Genomic DNA, 23,252 nt, shown 5'->3' with positions numbered 1-23,252 from the left:
GCGCTGTGTGCAGGAATTGCACCCTGCCCAGAAAAGATGAGGAAGGGCTTGTGCTCTGCAATACCTGGTGAGCAGTTAGGCCTGATGCTGACTGCATTTAGAGGAGGAACTGCTGCTGCAAAAAATCCTTTCCCTGTGATTGAATATGATCAAAAGCAAAATTTTCCAATCCCTGCCTCTTCGTTAGAGCTGACTCTGCAGTGTTCAAGGATGCTTCTTGAAAGTAGGGATGACTCCCAGAGGAAAGAATCTCCTTCTTTGCTGCCAGGGCAGGTGCAGCACTGCGGCAGGAACAGGACCTCTGTGCCTGTGCTTCCTCCACAGAAGTGGGTCACTACATAAGCAGAAGGAATGCTCAGCAGTTCCTGCACTAGCTCTGAACTGCACTGCTTCAGCCTGCCAGGGGACAGTGAGTATCCCAGCACTGGAGATGTCACAGGCACTGCCTGACGAGCAAGGCAGGAGCTGAAGTCAAGTCATCCCCTTCCCTACTCCAATCCTGAAAATCCAGACACTGGGAATCTCATTTTAAAAAAATCAAGGGTTAATGGGAAAGAAAAATAAATTTAAAAAATATTCACAACATGTTTGTTGCATATTTTGCTCTGTTCTCTGTCTGCCATGCACTCGAGAGCAGGCATAACATTCATCGAATTCACTGCCTCCCCATTAAGTCATGACAGCCCATCTGTGTTGCAGCAAGTACAGAACGTGACCTATTATCTCAAAAGAAAATAGCACACCACCTGACTGCCAAAAGCACCTCGTGACTTGGCACCCAAATGTCTCAGTACTCACATCAACATACCTTTTCAGGACTAACTCCCACAGCCTGAATCAGCCAACTGTGAAATTCAGCTGAACTCCGAATAAACCGGATAAAACCAGCTTTCCCATATGCCAAATCACAAATTATACAATGACCGTAATTTTCTGTTACAGATCCTTAGCTTAAAAGGAGTAGTTAACAATTGCCACGTGATTCTAGACTTTTGAATCCCTTACTACTTTACTGAGGGGCCATATAATCCAGTTTTTAATCTCATTTATCCCTTTGCCCACTGCTATACAAAAGGAATCTGTGCAGGTTTGGTGGTCTTGAACATCCCATTTAATTTATAACAGGAAAATGCATCTCCAAAGATTGTAGCCATTAAAAATTTTTCCATAAGGTGAAATTCAATACTGCTGTATGGGAGAAAATTCATACATTGCTTTATGGAAAGATGGATGATGGTAATATTGGCACTTTATGCTTGCAAAGTGTATTTCATTTGCAAATTTGCACAATGTCTGATGCTAAGGTTTGCCTAAGGTGTCCTGTAAGATCTGCCTGATCTTCTCTGAATATTTTGGAGTATATACCCTGAAGATGCAGAAAGACCACTTCATTATATCTATGACCTTCTGCATTGTAAATGGAAGAATAAACTAAAAAGTCTTTTTGTTGTCTTTTTTTTCTAGGAAAAAAAAACATCTCTAAAGAGCTCATTATTGGATGCCAACATGAAAACAGGAATCTACATACTTCTCTTAAGTGAATTATGTTTTGAATTCATCCAGGCTGGTATCAAACCTAAATTTCCAAAGGAGGAAAAAGAGAGTAATTTCTTGGAAAGAAATAACGTCACTATTTCCAAAGAGTGGTATCATCACAAAAATATCTCTAAGCCTTTTAAACACCAAGGTTTTGAAGACCAAGGTCTTGAAGACTTCACTCTTCACAACTTCACTGAAAAGACTGCAAATTTCGGATTTAACCTCTACAGAAAAATTGCAATGACACATGATAACAATGTAGTCATCTCTCCATTTTCTGTGTCTGCTCTCATGAGTGTCTATATGATGGCAGCCAAAGGAGAAACACATAGACAAATTGTAAAAGGTCTGAACCTCCATGCTTTGAAGGACAGAGTGGATTACCAACATTTACCAGCTTTGTTTAAACAGCTGATAGGTAACATCACAATGAATGAAGAATTTCTCCTCATGCAAGGTGTTCTTTCTTTTATTCAAAAGGACTTCAGACTCAAAGAGTCCTTCCTGAATTTATCTAAGCAGTACTTTGATATGGAATTCCTGAAAGTGGACTTTGAAAATTTAACACAGGCAAAACTTTTCATCAATCAAAACATTAATAAAATGACCAAAGGAAAAATCCCAAGGCTTTTTGAAGAGCTGGACCGCCATAATAAACTGGTGCTTGTGGACTACATTTTCTTTAAAGGTAATTGCTGTTTTTATTTTGCAGAATAATTATTTATTAGGAGAATCAAGACTCTAACTTAAGCTACATTAGGGGGAGTTTAAATGAATTTAGATGTCCTGTTTTCTCTATGTCTTTGTCTAAGATTACTTTTTTCTATTAAGCTTATTTAATAGGAAATTATTTTTCATTATAGGAAACCACAATTCTTCTATGCTTTCTTCCACACAATAGAGTCTCAAAGAGAACAAAAAGCCCTGTATCAAACTATCTCAGTCCATCTCCAAATTCTCCCTCTTCATGACAGGAAACAATGTTTTATTTTCATTCACCCATTAAAATGAAAAAGTCTTAATCACAACAGTCTTAAATGCTGAATACTGGGCACAAAATCATGGATTGATTTAACATAGTACACAAAATCATTGAAACAAAAATAATTTCTCCATTTCCATCAAGAATCATCTGCCCCAGAGGAACCCAAGTACCTGATTATATAACCTTACAGGGTGAGGGAAAGAAATACCAGTGATGGGCAGAAACTATTCCATGGAGAAGTCAGGGAATCCCCATCCAAAATATTGGATAATTATATTAAATACAGGATACTGAACAGTTCATAGAGAATTTCAGAGAAGGTTACATTTTAGGAAAGGTCACATGCTCACCAGGCATTGATAAAACAAAGATAACATAAATTCTGAACTTGAGTGGCAATTAACCAGCCTTAGAAACATATTTCCCTTCTTTCTGTGCAAATGAAGCAGTTTATTTTGTGGATTACTTTGGGGTTTTTTCTGTAAAAAAATTTATATACAATAAACATAAAATATAATGAAATTGTCATCCACTTATCCCAAACACAACTGACAGCCACTTCAACTAGATACAGAAAATATCCTAAGCTTAACTTTTTAGATCATTTTTCTGAACAAATATAAACACATATATTTATTTTCTTTCTTTCCTTAGGCAAGTGGGTCTCTCCATTTAATTCCAAATTCACGGAAATTGAGACTTTCCACATTAACAAATACAGAAGCGTACAGGTACCTATGATGTTCAAGTCAGATAAAATTAATTCCACTTTTGATGAAAACTTAAGATGCACGGTGATAAAGATACCTTACAAAGGGAATGCCCACATGCTGATTGTGATCCCAGAAAAAGAGGGAGACTACATTTCAATTGAAGACCATTTGACTACAGAGCTTGTGGAATCCTGGCTTGGAAACATGAAAACCAGGTATTTCTTTGACACCCATGGGGCCCTCATGTCTTTGATGTCTATTGCAACAAAACTCAGCAAAGTTCAGCTTCCTAAGCCTTTTCCCATGGTAGCATCTCTGTGGCAAGAGGTGTCTACAGAGTAGAGGTCCTTTAATGGCCTATCCACAGCCCAAGTGGCATGTGAAAGTTTTGACTCAGAGACAACAAAACTTCGGCTTATCTCAGTTAAAAATGTCTCTCTGTGAGAGAAGACATGAGTTTTTCCATATTCTTCCTTAGGTCTCCTTTCTCCTTAAATTTAGTACTGCCAAGCAAAAACCACTATAAATCTAGACATTTATTAAACATTTCTTACCAGGGGAAACCCAGAGGAATTGATAAATTTGAATATAAACATGTAAACCTCAATGATTCCTGTGAAATGTAGCTCCTGAAGTGAAAATTCTTTTCACCAGTCAATAAATTAGTGTGTCGCCCTGGTATCAGGACACTGTAACTGCTGGTGGAAGTATTTATCTAGAGAAGGAGATTATTTCTAGCATCACTGGCAGCCAACAGGTTACAAATTATTTTCTGCCAATCTAAATGCCAGGAGAGACTCTCCAGTTTTTGTCCCTTCTTTTTCTGTGTAAAGCTTAATTCCTGAGTAGTGTGCATTTCAGCAGTCAAGTGACCGTTTGCATTGATTTTTTTTTTTAACAGAAAAGTGGATATTTCATTTCCAAAGTTTAAACTAGAGCAAAAATACAAAATGAAGAAACTGCTTCAAGGTCTTGGAATTAAAAAGCTCTTTACACGTTCAGCAGATCTTAGTCATCTGACAGATGAAGAATATGTAGCAGTTTCACAGGTAAGCACTAAAATTATTTGCTGTTTGGATTGTAATAGTATAAAAACAGCCCAGCCAAGATGGTCATATGGATTTATAGGGACACTAACAGCAAAGAACCTCATCTGCCAGATATGTGCAATCTACACATCTTAATCAGGATGGATCCCACTTCAAGTATGAGGTGTGTAGGGGAAAGGGGTAGTGACATCTCATAGGTGCTCAACACCTCCCAAAGCTAACCCACCACAGGAGAAAAGCTCTGCCTCCAGAGGAATATCGTTGGCAGGGAATGAGCACAATTTCACAAAAACTGTGAACAAGAAAGACAATGTAAATGACAGTGAAATGGCAAAAGCCAGGGCAAGGAAGGACATTCAAGGAAAGAACTCCTCATAGACAGTCCAGAGACAGATATACTTCTCAAAAAATAAAGAACCTTAGAAAGTTTATTATAATAAAATCTCAAAAAGGTAACAGTGAGGAAGAGAAGTCAAAGCACTCCTGTTTTTCCCTCTATATACCATGGAAGAGAAAAAACGGAATCTCACAGGAAAGGACTGGCACAATATAGTTGTACTCCAACCCATACAGATGTTCCATTTTGTACGCTGAAGCTTTCAGAGAACCTTTAAACAGGTAAAGGCAAGGGCAGTGAATGGCCAAGAAGGCAGGAACACAGCCCCACGTAAAAAGAGGAGCAGGAAGAGAGACTTTGTACCACTGTTTAAGGGAGGGCACAGATGAAATTCAGACTGACGGAAAACAGAGGAAGAATGAGAAGCAGAAGAGTATGGAAGACAAAGGACTTGGCAATCACATCAATATCAAGAGGTCTATGTGACCAGGGATGTCTTATGAAAAAGAAAGGTAATCTATAAGAAGAACAACTTGCTGAAAATAGAAAATTGAAATGCATGGTCAAAGAAAGGAGATGAAAGACAAAACACACAGAGATACTTGTGCCCACAAGATTGGAGTGTGTGGAACAAGATGAAAAGCAGTGAATTCTAAATACAAATTCATACATTATAATAAAAGTAAAAAAAAAATTCTGAAACAAGATTAATTTATAAACAAGATCCAAATAAAATTACTCTGGCACAGGATTTTAAAATGTAGCTTTATAAACTTATGTAAGGAAATTGTAGCATGCAACTGCTCGTGGTTGTGGAGGGTTGTATGGCACAGACAATCCAGGACCACAACTGCAGGAGAGGCTTCCCAGGATCACAGAATGGTTAAGGTTGGAAGGGACCTCTGGAGGTCACCTGGTCCAACTCCTCTGCTCAAGCAAGGTCACCTCGAGCAAGTTTCTGAGGTCCGTGTCCAGACAGCTTTTATATTATTTTTAATATCTCCAAAGAGGAAGAATCCACAGTGTGCCAGTGCTGAGTCAGCCTCACATGAAAAAGCATTTCCCAGTGTTCAGAGGGAATCTCCTCTGTTGAAACCTCCTGTGTTTCACTTGGTGCCTCTGGTCCTGTCACTGGGCACCACTGATGAGCCTGGCTCACCTTCTTTGCAGCATCCCTTTGGGTACTTGTACCCTATGAGAAAGAATCCTTCTGGTGCTGCTCTCACAAGTCTCCCTACACCAAATCCTTACAGAAGCCTTTCTGATTAGCCAGTTAACAGGGTGGGATAATAAACACTTCTCTGCAAGTTTCAAAAACTCTCATGCTTGAGCTACAGGTTTTCAAAATTGCAGTGGCTTAACAGAACAACCTTTCTGGGAAGATGTAACATCCCAAGAAAAAACATTTAATGGATAAAATTGCAGTGATTTTCAGTTTGGTATTAACTATTTCACTGTTGGGAAATGGCAATCTGCAGCACTTTTCTCCCTTCCTCTTGATCATGTAACTTTCATGCTGATTCTCAGCAGTTAACTCTATTGTGTTATGAAAAAATCACACTTTAACAGGAACTGCTAACTGATATTAGAAGCAATATGTGCATCAGCTACAAAGTGCCAGAGGAGCATCCTGTCCCTGGGAATTGTGAAAGACAAAAATATTATTTAATAATATGTAGCAGAAACCTCAACACTGGTGAAGTCCTTCAACTGTTTTCACATAAGTAATTCCTAGAATTAGGAGTTTAGAAGCTGTAAATCCACTAGATGACCAGGTAGTTCACCAGCCACTAACACAGCAGAAGAACTCATAGGTATAAGCAGGTAGAAAGAACAAAATGGAAAAGATGAAAAAATGAAAAATCATATTCTGCCAGGCTGCAATTTCATTAGGATGAAATGATTGCATTTCCCTAAGCTCTCACAACATCAGCTGCAAATGATATATCCAGGCAGTCAGTGTTTGTGACTGGTGAAAACACATTTCCTACAATTGAGAAACGCCTTTGCACAGTTAGGTGTCAAAGAGGGGCACTCTACACAAAAAAAAAATGCAATGGCTGTTTCATGCAAAACCCCCAGTCTCCAAGGGAGGTCTATGCTCAGAAATGTGGAAAAGTGCAGTGACTCCTGAACTGGCATCCACACTGGGAGCCTTGTGGGCACAGTGGCTGTGCTGACTCCTCTACCAGTCTAACAGAGGTAGACTGCACTGAACTGCTCATTTTAATCCTTGACAGAAGCCTACTGCAACTGAATGCCTTCAGCTGGAAAAATACTCTTCATGTTAGTATTTACTCCTGTCACATACTTATTTCTGCCTTGCATTTCAGGTTGTCCAAAATGCAGTTATTGAAGTGGATGAAGAAGGTACTGAGGCTGCAGCAGCAAGTGGCTCAGAAATAACTGCATTCACAGTGCCTCCTGTCATCAAAGTGGACCGGCCATTCCTCTTCATTATTTTTGAAGAAACTTTTAAAACATTACTGTTCATTGGCAGGGTGGTTGATCCAACAGAAATGTGAATAAAGGTAATAGTTTCTATTCTTTGGTATGTAAGAAGCTTTATTTTAAATCATTTATTTTATAATAAAAATACACTGAAATATGAAATGTGAAAACATGTCCTGTCTCTCCAAGCTAGCACTAGGTCATCCTAGCAGTATTTTATTGATGCCACACAACAAGCTAACTTCATTAAGGCTCAAAGCAACAAAAACGTGACTTGTAAAATCTACCTCTGGTAAAAGAAAACCCAATGACAACAGAAGTGAAATTACAAAAATCAGTATTTTAGTGATAAATCTGAAAAGCCCCAGACATTCAAATGCCAAAATATTCAGGAAGCTCACTGCCAAACACTGCAGATTCCTCAATGTTATCTTCTATTACAGAGACTGAAGAGCCCAGTGACCTCAGCGTTAGCAGAATTTTGCCAGTTATAAAAACAGAAGCAGTATCAAGCCCTAAAAGAGAATTTGTAACCTTTGTCTAGAGATCTTTATTTTATTACTGTAGAAAATAAGTCTGTCATGAAGTCTACCCTGTGAGTGTGACCTCTTTCAAAGCATTTACGCAGACTGTCAAATCACCTTATTTTCTCAGAGTACATGATGTGCCTTGAAAATATTCTTTGAATTAAAAACAAAATAGTTCTGAAAAATAGGTATTCTGATTTTGGAAAATCTGGCCTATACTATTTCATAGCACAAAGCCAGCCCTCTCCTACCCCAGAATTTCTACCTGTAGTATCACCTAGACACCAGGGTGAACTATGTAACAGGACTCTATACTGAAATAAAGCAGACTTTGGTAGGAAAAAACATACCTGCGTTAAAGTGGAATAAATATATTCATAGACTTGATCCTAAAATCCAAAAGGTGTTGCAAAGACGTTTCAGAAAAGTATTTCAGAAATATTTTCAGAAAAGTATTTCCATGATCTAACCAGAATTTCCTTTATTCAAGTAGAGCAGAATGGATCCAACAGAATGACAAGATCTTAAGATTTAATAGATTTTAATTAGCAGAGTCCTATGTACAAAGTACAAAACAATGAAAAAGCTACTTCTAGGTTTAGGTAACTAACAGATGTCAGCATTATTCTGCTTGCTCATACAACCTTCACAAAATAATTGCACAAAAAGGAGCAGAAGACTTTTCAAAATCATTTGGCAAGGAACTTCACAGGTGTCTATCAGTACACATTCACAGATACCTCTGCTAGAGGAGATACAAAAGATACATTATGGGATAAAGCTGGTAAATCTCAAAAAATCCCCTCAGTTACCATTTGCTGTCTGCCCACAGCAGCCCAGACACTGATGTACTCCACTCACAAAAGGACTTAGGAGGCAGGCTCTGCTATCTGACTAGACTATGAAGGGGTGTCTAAGCTAACTCCAGACTGCACTACAAATGTACCCAGAAAGAGAATCACTCCCTCCTGCCACTGATCTATATGAAAACCAACAAATGCCACTGCACAGTTGACCTTCAGCTGTTGTTCCAGAGCTACAGCTGACCAGCAGGTATAAGGGTTCAAATGCATTGGTGCTGTTTAACAGAACTAAGGGGCCAGAAGTAAGTGGCCCCTAAAAAGACTGCTTGGACGGAGGTCCGTAGTGCAGAGGACTGATGAAAGTATGCACAAGACACCAGAGGTATTGCAAAAGGAAAATGTCCAGTCCAAAAATGTCTAAACAGAGCATTTAAAGATTACATTGAAGGAATTTTTGGTTATTGACTAGAGCACATGTTTTCAGCATTAAATAAATTAATCAGTTTAAAATGACAGACACTGACAGCCAAGAAGGAACAGAAGACAGACTGTTCACAGAACTCATTACCTGCTTATTAAGGGGAGAAAGAGCTTCGACTTTCTGAACTTACTGGTTGTTCTGCATTGCTCTGCAAGGCATCAAAAGGGCAAACACAGTTTTGAGTCTTGTTCTACAGCTGGCTACTGATGATGTGAGTTTGGTCCCTGCCAAAGGTCAGACTAAGAGCAGCCTAAGCAGTCTCCTGTGCCCACGGGTGAGCAGCTGTAGCTGCACCTGAGTCAGCTGTGCCTGGGGAACGGGGAGAATCTGCTTGCATTAATGAACCAAAAGCAGAACCCAGGAGGAGCCAGCCCAGGTCATCTGTACATCTCTATCAATACTGAATGTTGAACATCATAAAACTCAAAGAAGCTTCTAAAGAAATCTGTGATTTACAAGATCCTATGCCAGGCTGCAGAACAAACTGAAAAATTAAGTATTTCCATCGAACCCAAACAATGCCTGTGACTTAAGACAAAGGATACTGCTAAATCTAACTGAGGTGTAGGAAGCTTAAGCATTCAGACAGTGCTTAATCCAAAGAAACATTCTGTACTTCACACAAGACAGCATACATTCAGCATTATTAGCATTTTAAATAAATACCCTCCATAGGTAATTGTTTTTATTTATTTTAATTATAAAAGATGCCCTGAGAATTTTTGAAAATTTTTTTTCAAGAACATGCATGTACAGCATTGTCCTATGTTTTATTTTGAGTAAATCATTATTCATGTTCTTACATTATAAAAAGTAACCACACTCACATATGCATACACAGACCAGATCATCTTTATCATACACCAATGAATTTTAAAAATCATATATTTCTGATATCAATATATTTATGCTGCCTCCATTTTGAAAGAGAAGCTGACAATAGCTTCATAATCTCTCTCAAGTATTGGCATAAATAGAACTTTTCAAAATATGATTGCATGTTTTTCCACATACATTTTGATAGAAACATTAGCATTAATGCAAACAAATGCAGATGAAATCACTGAACCATGGCAGCTTGCAATAGCAGCTGATTAAAAACTAGATTCATTATTATAAATTATTAAAGTGAAAATACAATTTGAAATACTAAAATTAAAACAAGTATTTATACAACAAAATGTACGAAACAAAACTTTTTTTTACAGCATCTGGAGACATTTGCTTTTAGATTGCTTTGAAACTCATACAGGATTTTTATGAACTTAGTACTTGTAAAAACATTAATTCCAAATTCACAGCACAATGCTTCAAAAGTCTATGGTTTTTTTATAGACTGATCAATGGTTCTGGACTTTGGTCTTAAAATCAGATTTGCAGGTTCTTTAAAATGTGGGATTCCTTTTTCATATTCATAACAATTCCTTCTATTTCTACCTTAAAATATGGCAGCTAAGAGTTGCTGAGATTGTAAAGAAGCCAATCAAATAATGGGTATGTGCATTCTAAATCCAAGACTTCAAACTACAAAGGCATAACTGAAGAAAACAAAAATCTTCTCCTTAGCTGCAGCAGTTAAGAGCACATAGCTGAAGTTATGGTTCATATCATTTCACTACAATGTTAGTATTCTGCAACCATTACATTGTTTATCAGAAAATATTTTACAGATTGGAATTTTATTTAAAAGATTTATTTTAAATTTTTAACATTACAGGATGCATTTTACTCAGTCCAGGCATTAGAGAGTCCCATCTGCTACTCCCACCTTATCCCACCAGAACGTTGCTTCCTTCAGTCTCTGGTTCCCTCCTTTTTCAGATGATCTAGGAGTTTGATTTTCTGTTTTTTCTTCATACAAAAGAAGAAACACACACAATATGTTGTCACTATATTATTAAATTGCATAACATATTAACTGCTATTGTGCAGAAAATTTTAACATAACTCTTGGCTGCTGTACTTTAAAAATTATTAGCTGTTCTATTGCACCCAGTGAAAAAGCCAAATGCATATATTCTGAGGGCATTCTTCTCAAGAAGGGTGAAGTTCTCCATTCAGGTGTCTACAGAAGTTCTTGTAGAGATCCATCTGACAGATGATTCAGGTGGTACAAGCAGGTTACTCATGGCTACAGGAAGTGCCAAAAGCCTGGCACATTGCACTGTGATTTCTAGGTGTTCTGTTGACCACAAGGTCATTTGGGTAATTTCTGGATTTTTCATGCCTTAATTTTTAAATCTTTGGATATACTGTTTGTAAGTTTTAAATAGCTGTAGCTGTCAATTAACAACTATTTGTATCAGACAGAATTATTTACAAGATGGGGTGTAACTTCTAGAACTCTTGGAAAAACTAATTTGCATCTATATTTTACAGTATCATTTACATATAACACAATATATTGTTCTGTTTTATTCTTTTAAAACTGCTGAATATTTTAAAACTGCATATATTATATGATAATCCATCAGTGTCAGGATACCTACTAGCTTCATCATAGAAATGGGACATAAAACACAGGCCAGTCCCACTGGAACTCAGAACTTCCAGCATCTTAAATGTCATGATGAAAACATGATTAAAAGCTGTAAGTAACCAACTCAAATTGTAGTAGATCAGTGCCAGAACTATTTCATCTTGTGCTTAACTTTCTAAGCAATTATATGACTGGATGAAAGACATTACTTTAAGATACTTATCTTAAACATATAACTAGTACAGGCACCAAACTGGATGCCTTATAGGTCAGTTGTGGACATCTTATAAAATACTGATATTTATTTAGATTTATTGCTGCATAAAAATTATCTTTCTAATAATAAATTAGAAATTTCTAATAATAAATTAGAAATTTATTTTTTATGCAACAATAAATCTACTCCCTATTTTTATAAGATGGAAAACCTGTACCACACATCCTTGAAGAAAGTTTTGAGTCAAAGTGAAATAAAATCAGCCAATATCTGTATGTCTATAAGCAAGATGCAAAATACTTAAATGCCATCTATGAAGTGAATATATTCATGGACGAATCTATAAAGTTTCTAAATAGTTTTAAACAATTGCATGTTGAACATTTGCAGTCATACTACAGCAATATAAACTCAAGCAAAACATCTTATACCTAACAATCTCATAAAGCTGACAACATTCAAAAGAATATAATAAAGCTGCATAGCCTAATGATACAAGATCAGACTGCTTGATAGAACACAGTGTTCATGATTTATGTCAATGTCTGCACTAGGATGATTCATGATCCAACTGGCAACTCTTCAACAGGAAGTGAGAAAAATTCTGCTCTGCATATTAAATCTCTTGTGGGACAAAGTACCCAACCAGTGCTCTTTCTGATTCTTCCCTATTCCATCAGGTATTTAAAGCAGGTAGTCTTCTCTTTTGTGATTCTCTCATTAAGTTATATGGGTGCTGCTTTAGCATAATTCTGACATTTTCTATGGCCTAAGTATTACCTAAGACCTAGCAACTGACACCTACACTAAAACAATTCTTGTCACCTGCTTGTGAGCACTCGATCATGATTTACTATTTTTTTTCTCTTGCATCCATTTTATTTTCAAAAAGAGATAAAATTTTAATCGGCACATACTTGTGAGTTAGTTCAAACAATGTTTGAATGCATGAGTGTGGCAAGAAAAGACTTCAGTTCTCCACCAAAGTAACTCTGAGTTTTGAAATATTCCTGGAGCACTATCCTACATGAAATCAGAAATTCTTCATCCCTGCAAACTGCACTATATTGTCAAAAGTGAACATCTGCCAATATTATGTAGAGAACTTTTATAGAAAATATTAGACTTAAGCAATGAAACAATATTTTATTCAAGCATATACCACTTCAAACTAAGAATCATTAATTTTTTCTGCTTATACTCTAATTATTGTGTTACTGCCCACATATTTACTTAGAAAAATAAACATTAGAAGTTACCCTACTTAAGTTGCAGAGGCAGCAAACTAAAAGTTGGGTTTTGCCAGAATTGACATGATCAGTGTAAATTTTAACCACATATGTAAATCTGCATGATGATACATTCTTAAAAAAACAGCCAATTATTATTTTCTCATGTTAGTGAGTTTTCTGCCTTAGTCAGTCCACCAAAGGTGATGCTCATTGATGAGCATCTATTAAATTGTACCTCTCATTGTACAATTGTCAAATTCTTCTCACAGAGTGATTTCAGTCAGCTGCTTATATATTTGGATATCATTTTTTTCCATCATTAAACTGAGAAAATAATGCTTCCTTGAAACTGACATTTTTGTTGTTTTGGTTTTTTGTTTTTTGTTATTTTGTTTTTTTGGTTTTTTGTTTTTTCAATTTAAGTGTGCATATATTTAGCACCTGACTTCCTGAGTAAAGGAAGATAAAAAGTACAGCTAAACATATCTGTGATTGAATGCATTTACCACCAAACATTCCTGTATTTCTTAATATCTACTTACAGAGCTGCTTCATTTTCTTATGAGAACAGTTAAGTATTGGGTCAGCTTACAAATGAGAAGTTGAATCTACAGCACAGCAGACATTAGACCAACTTGAGAGACGTCTTTTCCCATAAGAACACAGAACACTAAAACTCTTATTCAGAACTAAATGTAGGACATCCTAAGCTTCCTCTTCCCAAAAATGTTTTTCTTCCCCTGATACATCCTCTTTAGCTTGTGACCCTATGCAGTTCAGGGACTTTCTGAACCAGACAAAGCACCCAGATCAGTGTGTTCGATCAGATACCTACTTTCAAATACTCTGCTCTTAGGACATTCATTTGGGAATGGTACACAGAGACTCAAAGCTATGTTTCTTACATTCCACTCTCCTGCCTGAAGACAAAAGTGCAAACTCCTCTGTGTGAGCCTTTCCTGTCCCTCTGTATTTAAACAAAAGATATCAGTTTTATTTTAAATGAAAGATAGAAAAACCTTTGAAATTTGGAAACGTTTTATGTGATAAAAAATATGTCTAGCTAACCTTTGCACCTCACTGCTTTGTGAATATTAATCCATTCATTTTCCCCAAATCCTTGTGGGACACCAAGTAATTGGAATTTCTACAGATTGCTAAAAATATTTAGAACATTTGAACTAATTTTCTGTTTTAAAGTGAGGAAAAGAGGCATACAGTGATTAGGGTGAAAGAAAATGAGGTTTTGAGCACACCTAATTTTTTTAACTATGTAGCACTCCGTTACATTTTATTTTCTCAAGATAAATGCCCCACTTACTTAAGAGATAGCTGAAAATGTCAGCACTTCTACTAATCTAACTGCTGACTTTGAAATGGTGCACTTTGAAATAAGTGACCCCCTAATGATCACCTATAAATGTCTGAAGTACTGTAGGTAGTATTAAGAGAAGCCATTAGACACTGGCAAAAACAGGGACAGAGGGCAAAGCATCTGGCACCTTAAAGTACTATTCCCGTGCAGCCACTTACTCAACAGAGGCCACCTGCATTCACAACTTACCTTCCCACCTTCTCTACAAAATAAAAGCTATAGGTCACTATGCAAGCTTGGGTTCATTCTAGAAAACAATTTATCTTGTACAGTGAAGATGGTAGAATTCCAGCAAAAAATCAAGTACACAAGGAACTAAATTAATATTGTCCTGAGAATTTTTTTTAGTTTGTTAAACTTTTTAGTGTTTTATTTTACAATTTAGTAGTTTTATTAACTTAAAATCCTGACTAAAGCTGGGGAGATGTTTTGGTTTGCTTTTTAAATGAAACTGGAAATACGTTGTGGAAAAATATGTTCATACAGATGTTTAATTCACCAAAACAGACCATCACTACTGCTGCCTCTTTATACCTAGCAAACCAGTATAAGATCTTTTCTCTTTCCTGTCTTAGCTTCCAGTTGTAGTTTCTGCTACATTGAAGTCTACTTTCCCAGACTCCCTTTCTTGCTGTAGCTGGCTCCTTCCCTTTCTCCATTCTGCCTTGGCTAAGAATGCAAATTTCTGCTAGCAAAGAAAAGTCTCAGTTGGAGCCCACAAAATTACAGTTAGTCCAATGACAGTAATTTAGTTACAGTGTCAAAGGAATCTGCAGGGAATTTGTTGCTAGAGTCTACAGAGATTTGGGTGAGTGTATGTCACAGTGATTTTCTATGATTTACAGTTTTAGCACAGGAGCAAAAAATACATCTTTGATTTTGTTCTTGCAAAATGCTGAACAGCACTGGCTGGTGTTTAAAGGAAAGCAGCCTGAGGAAGATGCCTAGCATTGAATTTTTGGTTTTTTGTAAATGGTAAGGCAAAGGCAGCATTAATAACAAATACCAGTACCAGTTCATCCTAAGTCTCACGATTCATGATGGAATTGTTACATAATGATAAAACATATATAAGTTCACAAAAAGAAGGAAAATTAGAAATTAAGTAGTCTAAAAATACTTCTATTTCTCCAACTACAGCAGCTAAATCACTGTGACTGTAGTTATTACATAGCAAAGGCACTAACCTTCACTTTTTCCCATTCCACCCTCTCAATTATATACCAGCTGAATGCAAATATGTGCAGAAGAAACAATGTGAAAGACTAATTAGAAGGTAATGCCATCTTAGAAACACTTACAATTGCATACCACATTTCTACCCTGCTATTTTAGTATTTCAAAATCTGTGTGCAGAAGTATAATAAATGCAGGCCTAATTTGACATGGCTCTTTTGAGCTCCCTTTGAAAACATTACCCCTAGGTTCAGTTTAACATCTTGTCAACAACTTACATGCTCATCTTTCGGGACTGACTCTCCTTATTTGCATTGCTCTTTTGGTCAGCTGAGTTAAATAAGCTGCGAGAAGAACTGGAAGGGAAGGCAGCATTCCCACTGTTGCCAGCAGCATGAGCCCGGAATGAATCATCTGAAACACAGAGGTGCAGCTCAGACAAAGAACTTTGGCTGAAAACACTTCACAGAAAGTAAACAGAATGAGCGGTTTTTCCTGTGACAATAGTGGCATATTTCCTATGGCACTAATCCAAAATTTTAATGGAATGGTTTCTACTTAATATTTCTTCAAGTATTCTTATGAAAAAGTCCCACTAAATAACTGGAATACACATTTCCAAAGAAAATATCCATACATTTAAAGTATGTAAAGAGTGTGATTTCTTGGGCCAATCTTTAGCTGCTTAAAATTTAGCTATTTAATGTAATTTAATTGCCTAGTGCCCAATGGTAGTGAATTGAAAGACAGATTTCTCTAGGAAACCATTCATCTCGACCTTATCTTTAATCATCCAAACTCTTTAAAATTTAGTGGTCAGAAATGTAAACAGTAGTTTCTCTCTCTTAATTCAGTTGAAGTTTTACATAATACTCATTCTCCTCGTGTAAAATAGGTGGGGGAAAACTCCAAACCCAACCTTTTGATGATACTTGAAATTCCAACCAGGACATGACAAACTCAGTTTATTTTTACTATTTTTAAATGTAAATTAAAACAAATGTATAGGCAAAAAAAAAAAAATCTGAAAAATACACTTACTAGACTAGCACTTAAATGTCCCAATGTATTGGATATCTATTATTCTGCTTTCTTTAGAAGGATGACATCTTAGAGTACGCCTGCCTAACTGGGCCCATATATTCAATACCCACACAAAAAAACTGCAGTAAAACACATTACAATAACCTACTTACCACTAAAGGATAACATACAACTCTTTCCCATTCCTGGTACTGAAGATGTATATCCTGTAGCAGAACTTTTACTTTAAAAAATCAAAAAAAACAAAACCAAGTTGGTTATTTCCAAAAGTGTTCCTCTTAATTGTATCATCCTGCCGTTTAATAGTATGGGAGGTTATTTCTGAGTTTATATGAAAAAATTAAATGAGAAAGTTATGCTGAAATGTCTTTAAGAAACACATGAAATTAGATTTAGCAATTCATATTGAAAAATCCTTTTAATATATGATAAAAGGTGATTATTAACTTAAAAGAAATTCACAACCATTTCTAGGTTTCAGCATGCCTTAGATGTTTCTTCCCTCAGTTAATCAATTAAACAGAAAGCTGAAAATACAAGTCACAGTTCAGTGAGTACATCACTACTTTCACAAATCCATGAGCATTAATTTCATAAGAGCTGTCTATTAGCAAACATCTGCCTATGAGGTAAGCAATGAAGATTATAAAGATACTTAGGACACTTGTCTATGTTGCTGTATTTTGGATGCAGTACTTGAGTACTGAAAGATTGGCTTCGAACCAGCTTGGATTTTTTTTCTTCTTTGCCTAAAAATACAGAAAACATTTTTTAATATGAATATTGAATTTCCTCAATAATTAAGAACACTTTAAAATATATTTTTCTGTCAATCTACAGTACATGAAGGAATGAGATTATTTAAATACTTCAATTAAAAAAAATAAACCTTAGGTCATTATTTATATACTACAGAGTTAAACAAAACAAAAAACCATAGAAAATACATTCAGTTCTAGGAGAAGCATCTTTTCCACTGTGCAGTAGGTGTAACTTGGGTCCACAGATGTCAACAGCAGCTTTGCTGGAGTTTAACCTGATGATGTGAGATCAAAGTGTTCCAGGTGAGTTTTTGACCTCTTCTTACCTGCTGAGGTACCAGAAGAGCTTCCAGAAATAGAGAGATTGATACTTTTTGCCAACACTGATGATGTTTTACTGTCTCTACCTAAAAAAAAAAAAAAAAAAAAAAGTCGAGTATAATCCCTTCCCTCTTAAAACTTCAATTTTTATAAAAGAGAGGACATAACATATCATAGTCCTGGACCAAACAGTAATAATATATAATGCACTGCTACTAGCACTTCAGAAATACCACAGAAAAGTACTTACAGTATATCCCAAAATTAAAAATAACAGAGAACTAAAACGGTAATGTATTTTATTAATAAACCCAAAATAAAACATATTATGTATTATAATTAAAATATATTTTAATTATATTAAAACATACATTTATTAAATTATTAATTTATTAAAACATATATGTATTATAATATATAAAGTATGAGATAATGTTTCATAACTTCAGAAATACATAGAAACAATTTTTATATGCAATTTCTAAATCTCTATTTATGTTATAAAGTGTCTCTTTCCTGCTCCTTCCTCTATTACCTTTGTAGAAGAGTAAATCATGCGTAAACATGTACACAAATAAACAAACTTACGTTTCTTTTCAAACATTTTATCATTAATATTTGTAGATCTTCCTTCATTTTTCTGCTTCTCTTTTTCTAATTGTTCCTAAAAGAATGAATAGTTTTCTTAGCTATTATTCAGATAAAAGTAAATAATTTGTGTTTCCAAATAACAGTTCATTTCTACTCTCCTGTTAGTAGTACAATCCCTGATGAATATTCAGAGAGCCAATTAAGTAGTGCAGAAAGAAATCAGGGTACACATCTCATTTAAAAACCACTGAAGAAACCACTGAATCTGAAACCACTGAATCTGAAGAAAGCTCAGAGCTGAAGTTCACATCTGTAACTTATAATTGAAATTATGCCTGGCTTTTGGGGTTTTTTATATTCAAAAAGATACAGACATTGGCAGCTGGCAATGTAAAAATTTTCTATAACACAGACACTCTGAAAATTGAACAGGCAACACTTTTATTTCATACAATTCAATGAAAATGTTTTTATAAATTTTAAGGTGTGTCACTTATATTCAAACTTTATAAAGATCTAAAATTAACATCTACAGTTGATGAATCTTTATGAAAAACAAAATCAACTATGTAAAATTGTTGAGGTTCATGGAATTTATTTGCCCTTCTGTAATACTACCCAGCCTAAAAGTATATTCCATTTGGTGAGTAAATATCACTCCAGCTTCAAAAAACTATACAATAATAGCTTATTTTCTATACCATTTTCATAATAAAAATTGTTAAATAAAACGTAATTGCTCTCATCTATATTTTCCATGTAGTTCTAATTACTACCTAATCAAGAAAAGAAAGAGGTAATTAATTCAGGTCAGGGTTGCTGGAAAATAGTTTCTATAAAGTCAACTACTAAAATTAAGGAAATCTGCTAACATATTCAGTATTAAAATCTTTAGCAGTCAGATACATTTAATGTATCTGACATTAATGGGTTGAATGGCCCTTCATCTGTTTGGGACTGCAACATGCCACAATTCACTGTGTCCCTCTCAGGATCCCCAAAAGCATGCCACTCACAGACAGTGCTAATGAGGCCTTTGTGTTACAGAAGGGTGGCACAGATCAGTGCCCATACCATAAAAATTCAGGTGCTTTTCTAAAGTATAGCTGTGGAAACAGGTAAGAACTGATGTCATCATACAACACACAGGAGCACTGGAGGCTCTTTTGCACCATGCAAACCCTTTCAGTATAAAAGCATAAAGTATAAAGCATTTCAGTATAAAAGACTGTATCTACCTGCAGACTACTCGAGCTCAGCTCAAGACTGTGAGTGTGTGTATGCAGGTCTGAGAACACAGAGCTCGAGCTGGCTGGGGACAGTGAAGTGGCAGAAGTCTGTGGCTCAGGTGTACTTGCTCATACTGACCCGCAATACCCACTGACATCAAAGTGGACCACAAAGGTAGGAAACAAGGGCATTTTTGGGACACTGCTGAATCTCTTCTGGTTCACCACAAAGAAGTTTAGTTACTAGAAGTCACAGGAATCATGCTAACAATTTTAGGATCTTCTGACTCCTGTCAGCTGCTCAGCTTCTCCCAGCTGAGGCTGGAGGGGAGGCAGCAGATGGGAGGACTGCAGTGGTCTGGTCTAGGCTTTGTGGAGGTGTGGTGAAGATATAAGCTGTGTGCTGAAGTGCTTACTGCATCTTTTGCTTTTGTCTCTTTCCTGGCTAATTGGAAAGCCTGTAAGCATAAGCACTCTTCAGCTTCCTTGGGACAAAAGAAGTTAAGAAGTTATGAGATCAATTTCTTTGCCTAGGGAAGCTGTACGTGAATTCTGAGGTGTTTCATTGCAGTTTATCATGTTATACTCAAGTTTGCCTTTCTAATTGATACAGCAAAAGTTACGTAGCAAAGAAGAAAATGTTACATGTTACTTTGAAGGACTTAACTCTATTACAAAGTGTAAAATGAAACCACACACAGATAATGAACCCATCAGGTCTCTCCAAAATACACATTTCCCCTACCTTAAAATTACTGCCTCATTAATAAGGACCTACAATCTATTTAAAATAATGACAGTGTACTGATAAAATATACCATTTCCAAAAGGAGATGTTCTTGGCTATCTTTTTCTTGATCCAACAAATCATTTTTGTAAAATCTTTTCTGAAACTTCAAAATAAAATAAATAAAAATAAAAAATCACTACATGAAAATGGAAACTAAGAGTAGTTGATAAGTATTAAACTTAGTAAGTACTTACAGCATCTACAGAGATCTCCATTCTGTCCAATTCTAACACTGTCTATAAAGAAAATTAAAACATTATTTATTATTACTCTATGGCATGCCACACTATAAAGTAAAAAATTGTCTTTTCTTCCTACATATTTGAAGCCTATGCTTTTATTTCTGTGGTACAAATGCAGTTTAAAAGTGTCAGAGAGTATTCTCAGAGCCCTGCTGAGACACACAATGAGTAGATTCACAGAATATCTATATGGAAATCAAAATATAGTCAAGGAAGCACCTCAGCAAGAATAGCTATAGCACAGGCTTAGGAACCAGGAGTGAAAAAAGCAACTCAGGAACCTGTGTCTGACTCAGCAGGTTCCACACAAGTGCTCACTCAGTCTCTATCCTGCAGACTGGCCCTGTGAGGAAGCCACCTACTTGAGCTATTTCACATCATGGTTTCTAAATTTGAGACCAAGCATGGACATTCCTTAAAGATGTACTTTTTTGAATATCCACATTAAAAACACATTTGTAACATTTTAAAATCCTGCAAATGCTTTGTCTGTATATTGTAAAATATATAGTCTAACAAGATATCTCTGTCTCACAAACCTGATGAATTTTAATAAAATCAACATTCAATCTTTCTCTAGTCTTTTTTTTTTTTTTTCATAAATGGTCATTGAGCCAAAATCCTGAATTTGAATCACTACAAAATAACTGCAATTTAAGTAACCAAGGAAACATTAACACTCCTAAATTTCACAGAACATACTATACTACATCATCTTTTAATTGTTCAAAATTGCGTAATAGAGAATGGAATTTTTTAATCTCCTGTTCTTATATTAAGAAAATCCATGGGAAGCATAACATTAGTGATAAACCCGAGATTAAATGCTGCTTAAAAAGAAAAGTGCTTACTCTTTTCACAATAGTCAAGACATCTTTGTCTTTTTCTTGACACAGAAGGTTCCTTATGCATAATTCCAGCTGCTGAAGTAAATGTTTATCAGTGGGAATCTTCAGAGTAGATTTGACTTTTGGCAACAAACAGCATAACTTCATTCTATAAAAAAAAAATCCCAAACAAACAACCCAAATATTCACCTTTTGATGCAGATGCTTAATATATATCATTAATTCTCAATGTATTGCATGCTAGCATTTGACACAAAATAATTAAATGGTCTTATTTTTCAGAAGTGATTGTTGCTTATGTGTTGATTCCAGACATACTGTTTTCAAAAAGTCTCTATAGATCATGAATACAGTCCACAAAAATCTTTGGTTTGTCTGGGTTTTTTTTAAAATCTAGAAAAATAAGGAGACCTCTAGATTTTCCAAGTGATATGCACACCTAACTTTATCTGTTACCTATTGACCTGCTTCTGGGATTTTCTAGCACCATTCCCATGCTCCCCTGCATCTTTAATACTGGTCATTCTGAAGGCTCTTTATGTTTTTACTCAAGTTCCATTATTTAAGCAAAACATAAAACTTTTAACAGTATTTCTTAATATATTATTTAAAGCTTTTTTTCCTGTACATTGCTACATATTGTACATACCTGACATTTGCCACTGGGTCATGTGTAAGTTCAAGCACAGGTAAAAAGAAGTATTTACAGAAGAATGATTTTGAAAACAGTTCCATAATGAATTCACAAGTATCTAAAAAACGAAGTCTGTTCCAGTAACTTTTTCCTTGGCCCAGTTCTGAAAAATAAAAATTTGCAGATATTATCTGTCAAGTTTTCAATGTCAGACAGAAAACATTTCACAGGCTGACCTTTGACTTAAAAGATGATAATCACAGGCATCAAAAGACACATTCTCAGCCTATCTCAATTCTTTCTTTTAGTAAAAAACTAACATTCTGAATCCAATTAATTCTGTCAGTGAGCACTTGAAAAAGCAAAAGAGCAAGTGAACTAACTACAGTGTTAAACAAAATCCTGTATGCCTTTCAAACCATGTCACAGGAGTATCAAAATTACTGCATAAACATCAAGGAATATTAATGAGAACTCCTAAGCTACCTTTAAAACACATAGCATACACCAAAACATCAAATTTAAGTGACTGATTAATAAATTTATTTCTGAGATTTATTAAGCTGAAGTATCTAGAGAATTTTACTTCTACAGTGGAACTCTGTTTTTTATACTGCTGCACCCACAACTTAGTAATTTTGGCTAAAAGAAGTAGGGTTGGAAGGGTCTTGGCACATTATCAGTTTCTTGCCTCTTCCCCAATCCTTTTATATAAACTTATATAAACTCCAGCTCATACGCACTGTACATTTTGCTGGTGATAATATGAGCAACTGAATGTCTTCCAAGCATGGTCCCTCCAATGATGGAAGGAAATTACACTGAATAAATGCAACTGTAAATAGATCTTCAGCCAAAACTAACTTTCATTTCTCAGTAATGGAGGAAAGATCCTCTTACGTTCAATCAGTTTCTGAATAACCTCGTGTCTCTGTTCTTGCTTGCGATTGTAGCGCAAATAAACGCAGAGAGTCCGAGCAGCTGCTTTTTGGACTGGCAGGACATTCTTGAAAGAAATAAAGGGAACACAGTTAAATGTATCTGCAGGTGTATGACTAAAAGCAAATACAGAATTAGAAAAAAAGCTAGAAAGTAGCCTAACTTTATAAATTTTTAAATAAATGTCATAACATAAGGGAGAATTATGAAGTTTGGCCAGTTCATGAGACACCTGATTCTTTATTCCTTCTGCCCAACTTGTAGATTTAACTATTTCATAAGCACCTTAAAATATTCCATGTTTGTAAGGCACCTTCTGTATTGCAGGTGTTAGAAATAAAATTTCCATCATCTTCTCTTACAACAGTTTTATTCTTGAATTAACTCAGTAAAATTTCAGACTAGTAGCTCTAAATGGTAATTTATTTTAGAAATGCAGAGTTCTTTCATAAAGAACAAAGACAATGTAATATATGGAATCAGGAAAAA

General features: G+C 35.6%; 2 protein-coding genes across 5 annotated transcripts in view; one reads left to right on the top strand and one right to left on the bottom strand.

Annotated features, from left to right (window-relative positions):
• The first annotated feature begins 1,491 nt into the window (after positions 1 to 1,491).
• Positions 1,492 to 7,148, top strand: SERPINA10 (serpin family A member 10). Its single transcript, XM_041395697.1, has 4 exons — positions 1,492 to 2,227; positions 3,179 to 3,452; positions 4,139 to 4,286; positions 6,957 to 7,148. The coding sequence occupies exons 1-4, from the start codon at positions 1,507 to 1,509 to the stop codon at positions 7,146 to 7,148; spliced, it is 1,335 nt and encodes a 444-aa protein (XP_041251631.1). The 5' UTR covers positions 1,492 to 1,506.
• A 2,421-nt stretch (positions 7,149 to 9,569) lies between these two features.
• Positions 9,570 to 23,252, bottom strand: part of PPP4R4 (protein phosphatase 4 regulatory subunit 4) — a 65,576-nt gene continuing 51,893 nt past the window's right edge. For 3 of the 4 annotated variants that reach the window (XM_041412447.1, XM_041412273.1, XM_041412365.1), the window contains 10 exons: positions 22,725 to 22,830; positions 21,840 to 21,987; positions 21,194 to 21,338; positions 20,295 to 20,336; positions 18,079 to 18,154; positions 17,496 to 17,576; positions 17,064 to 17,157; positions 16,561 to 16,631; positions 15,643 to 15,778; positions 9,570 to 10,736 (listed from right to left, as the gene is read on the bottom strand). In XM_041412447.1, coding sequence (XP_041268381.1) covers positions 10,712 to 10,736; positions 15,643 to 15,778; positions 16,561 to 16,631; positions 17,064 to 17,157; positions 17,496 to 17,576; positions 18,079 to 18,154; positions 20,295 to 20,336; positions 21,194 to 21,338; positions 21,840 to 21,987; positions 22,725 to 22,830 — 924 coding nt within the window. In that variant the 3' untranslated portion in view covers positions 9,570 to 10,711. Of the gene's footprint in view, positions 10,737 to 15,642; positions 15,779 to 16,560; positions 16,632 to 17,063; positions 17,158 to 17,495; positions 17,577 to 18,078; positions 18,155 to 20,128; positions 20,204 to 20,294; positions 20,337 to 21,193; positions 21,339 to 21,839; positions 21,988 to 22,724; positions 22,831 to 23,252 lie in introns of all 4 variants that reach the window. The other variant, XM_041412576.1, reaches the window with a different exon arrangement.

Source organism: Onychostruthus taczanowskii, unplaced genomic scaffold (assembly GCF_017590055.1).
Source record: "Onychostruthus taczanowskii isolate IOZ18803 unplaced genomic scaffold, ASM1759005v1 scaffold1, whole genome shotgun sequence".
NCBI lineage: Eukaryota > Metazoa > Chordata > Aves > Passeriformes > Passeridae > Onychostruthus > Onychostruthus taczanowskii.
Note: the sequence above shows the minus strand (reverse complement) of the source record. Positions and strands in the feature narration are given on the sequence as shown.

Bases quoted from the DNA above. Each gene is read 5' to 3' on its own strand.
- SERPINA10 (XM_041395697.1), top strand. From the start codon at position 1,507: ATGAAAACAGGAATCTACATACTTCTCTTAAGTGAATTATGTTTTGAA. The intron at 2,228-3,178 runs GTAATTGCTGTT...TTCTTTCCTTAG, and splicing joins GGACTACATTTTCTTTAAAG to GCAAGTGGGTCTCTCCATTT. The intron at 3,453-4,138 runs GTATTTCTTTGA...TTTTTTTAACAG, and splicing joins CTTGGAAACATGAAAACCAG to AAAAGTGGATATTTCATTTC.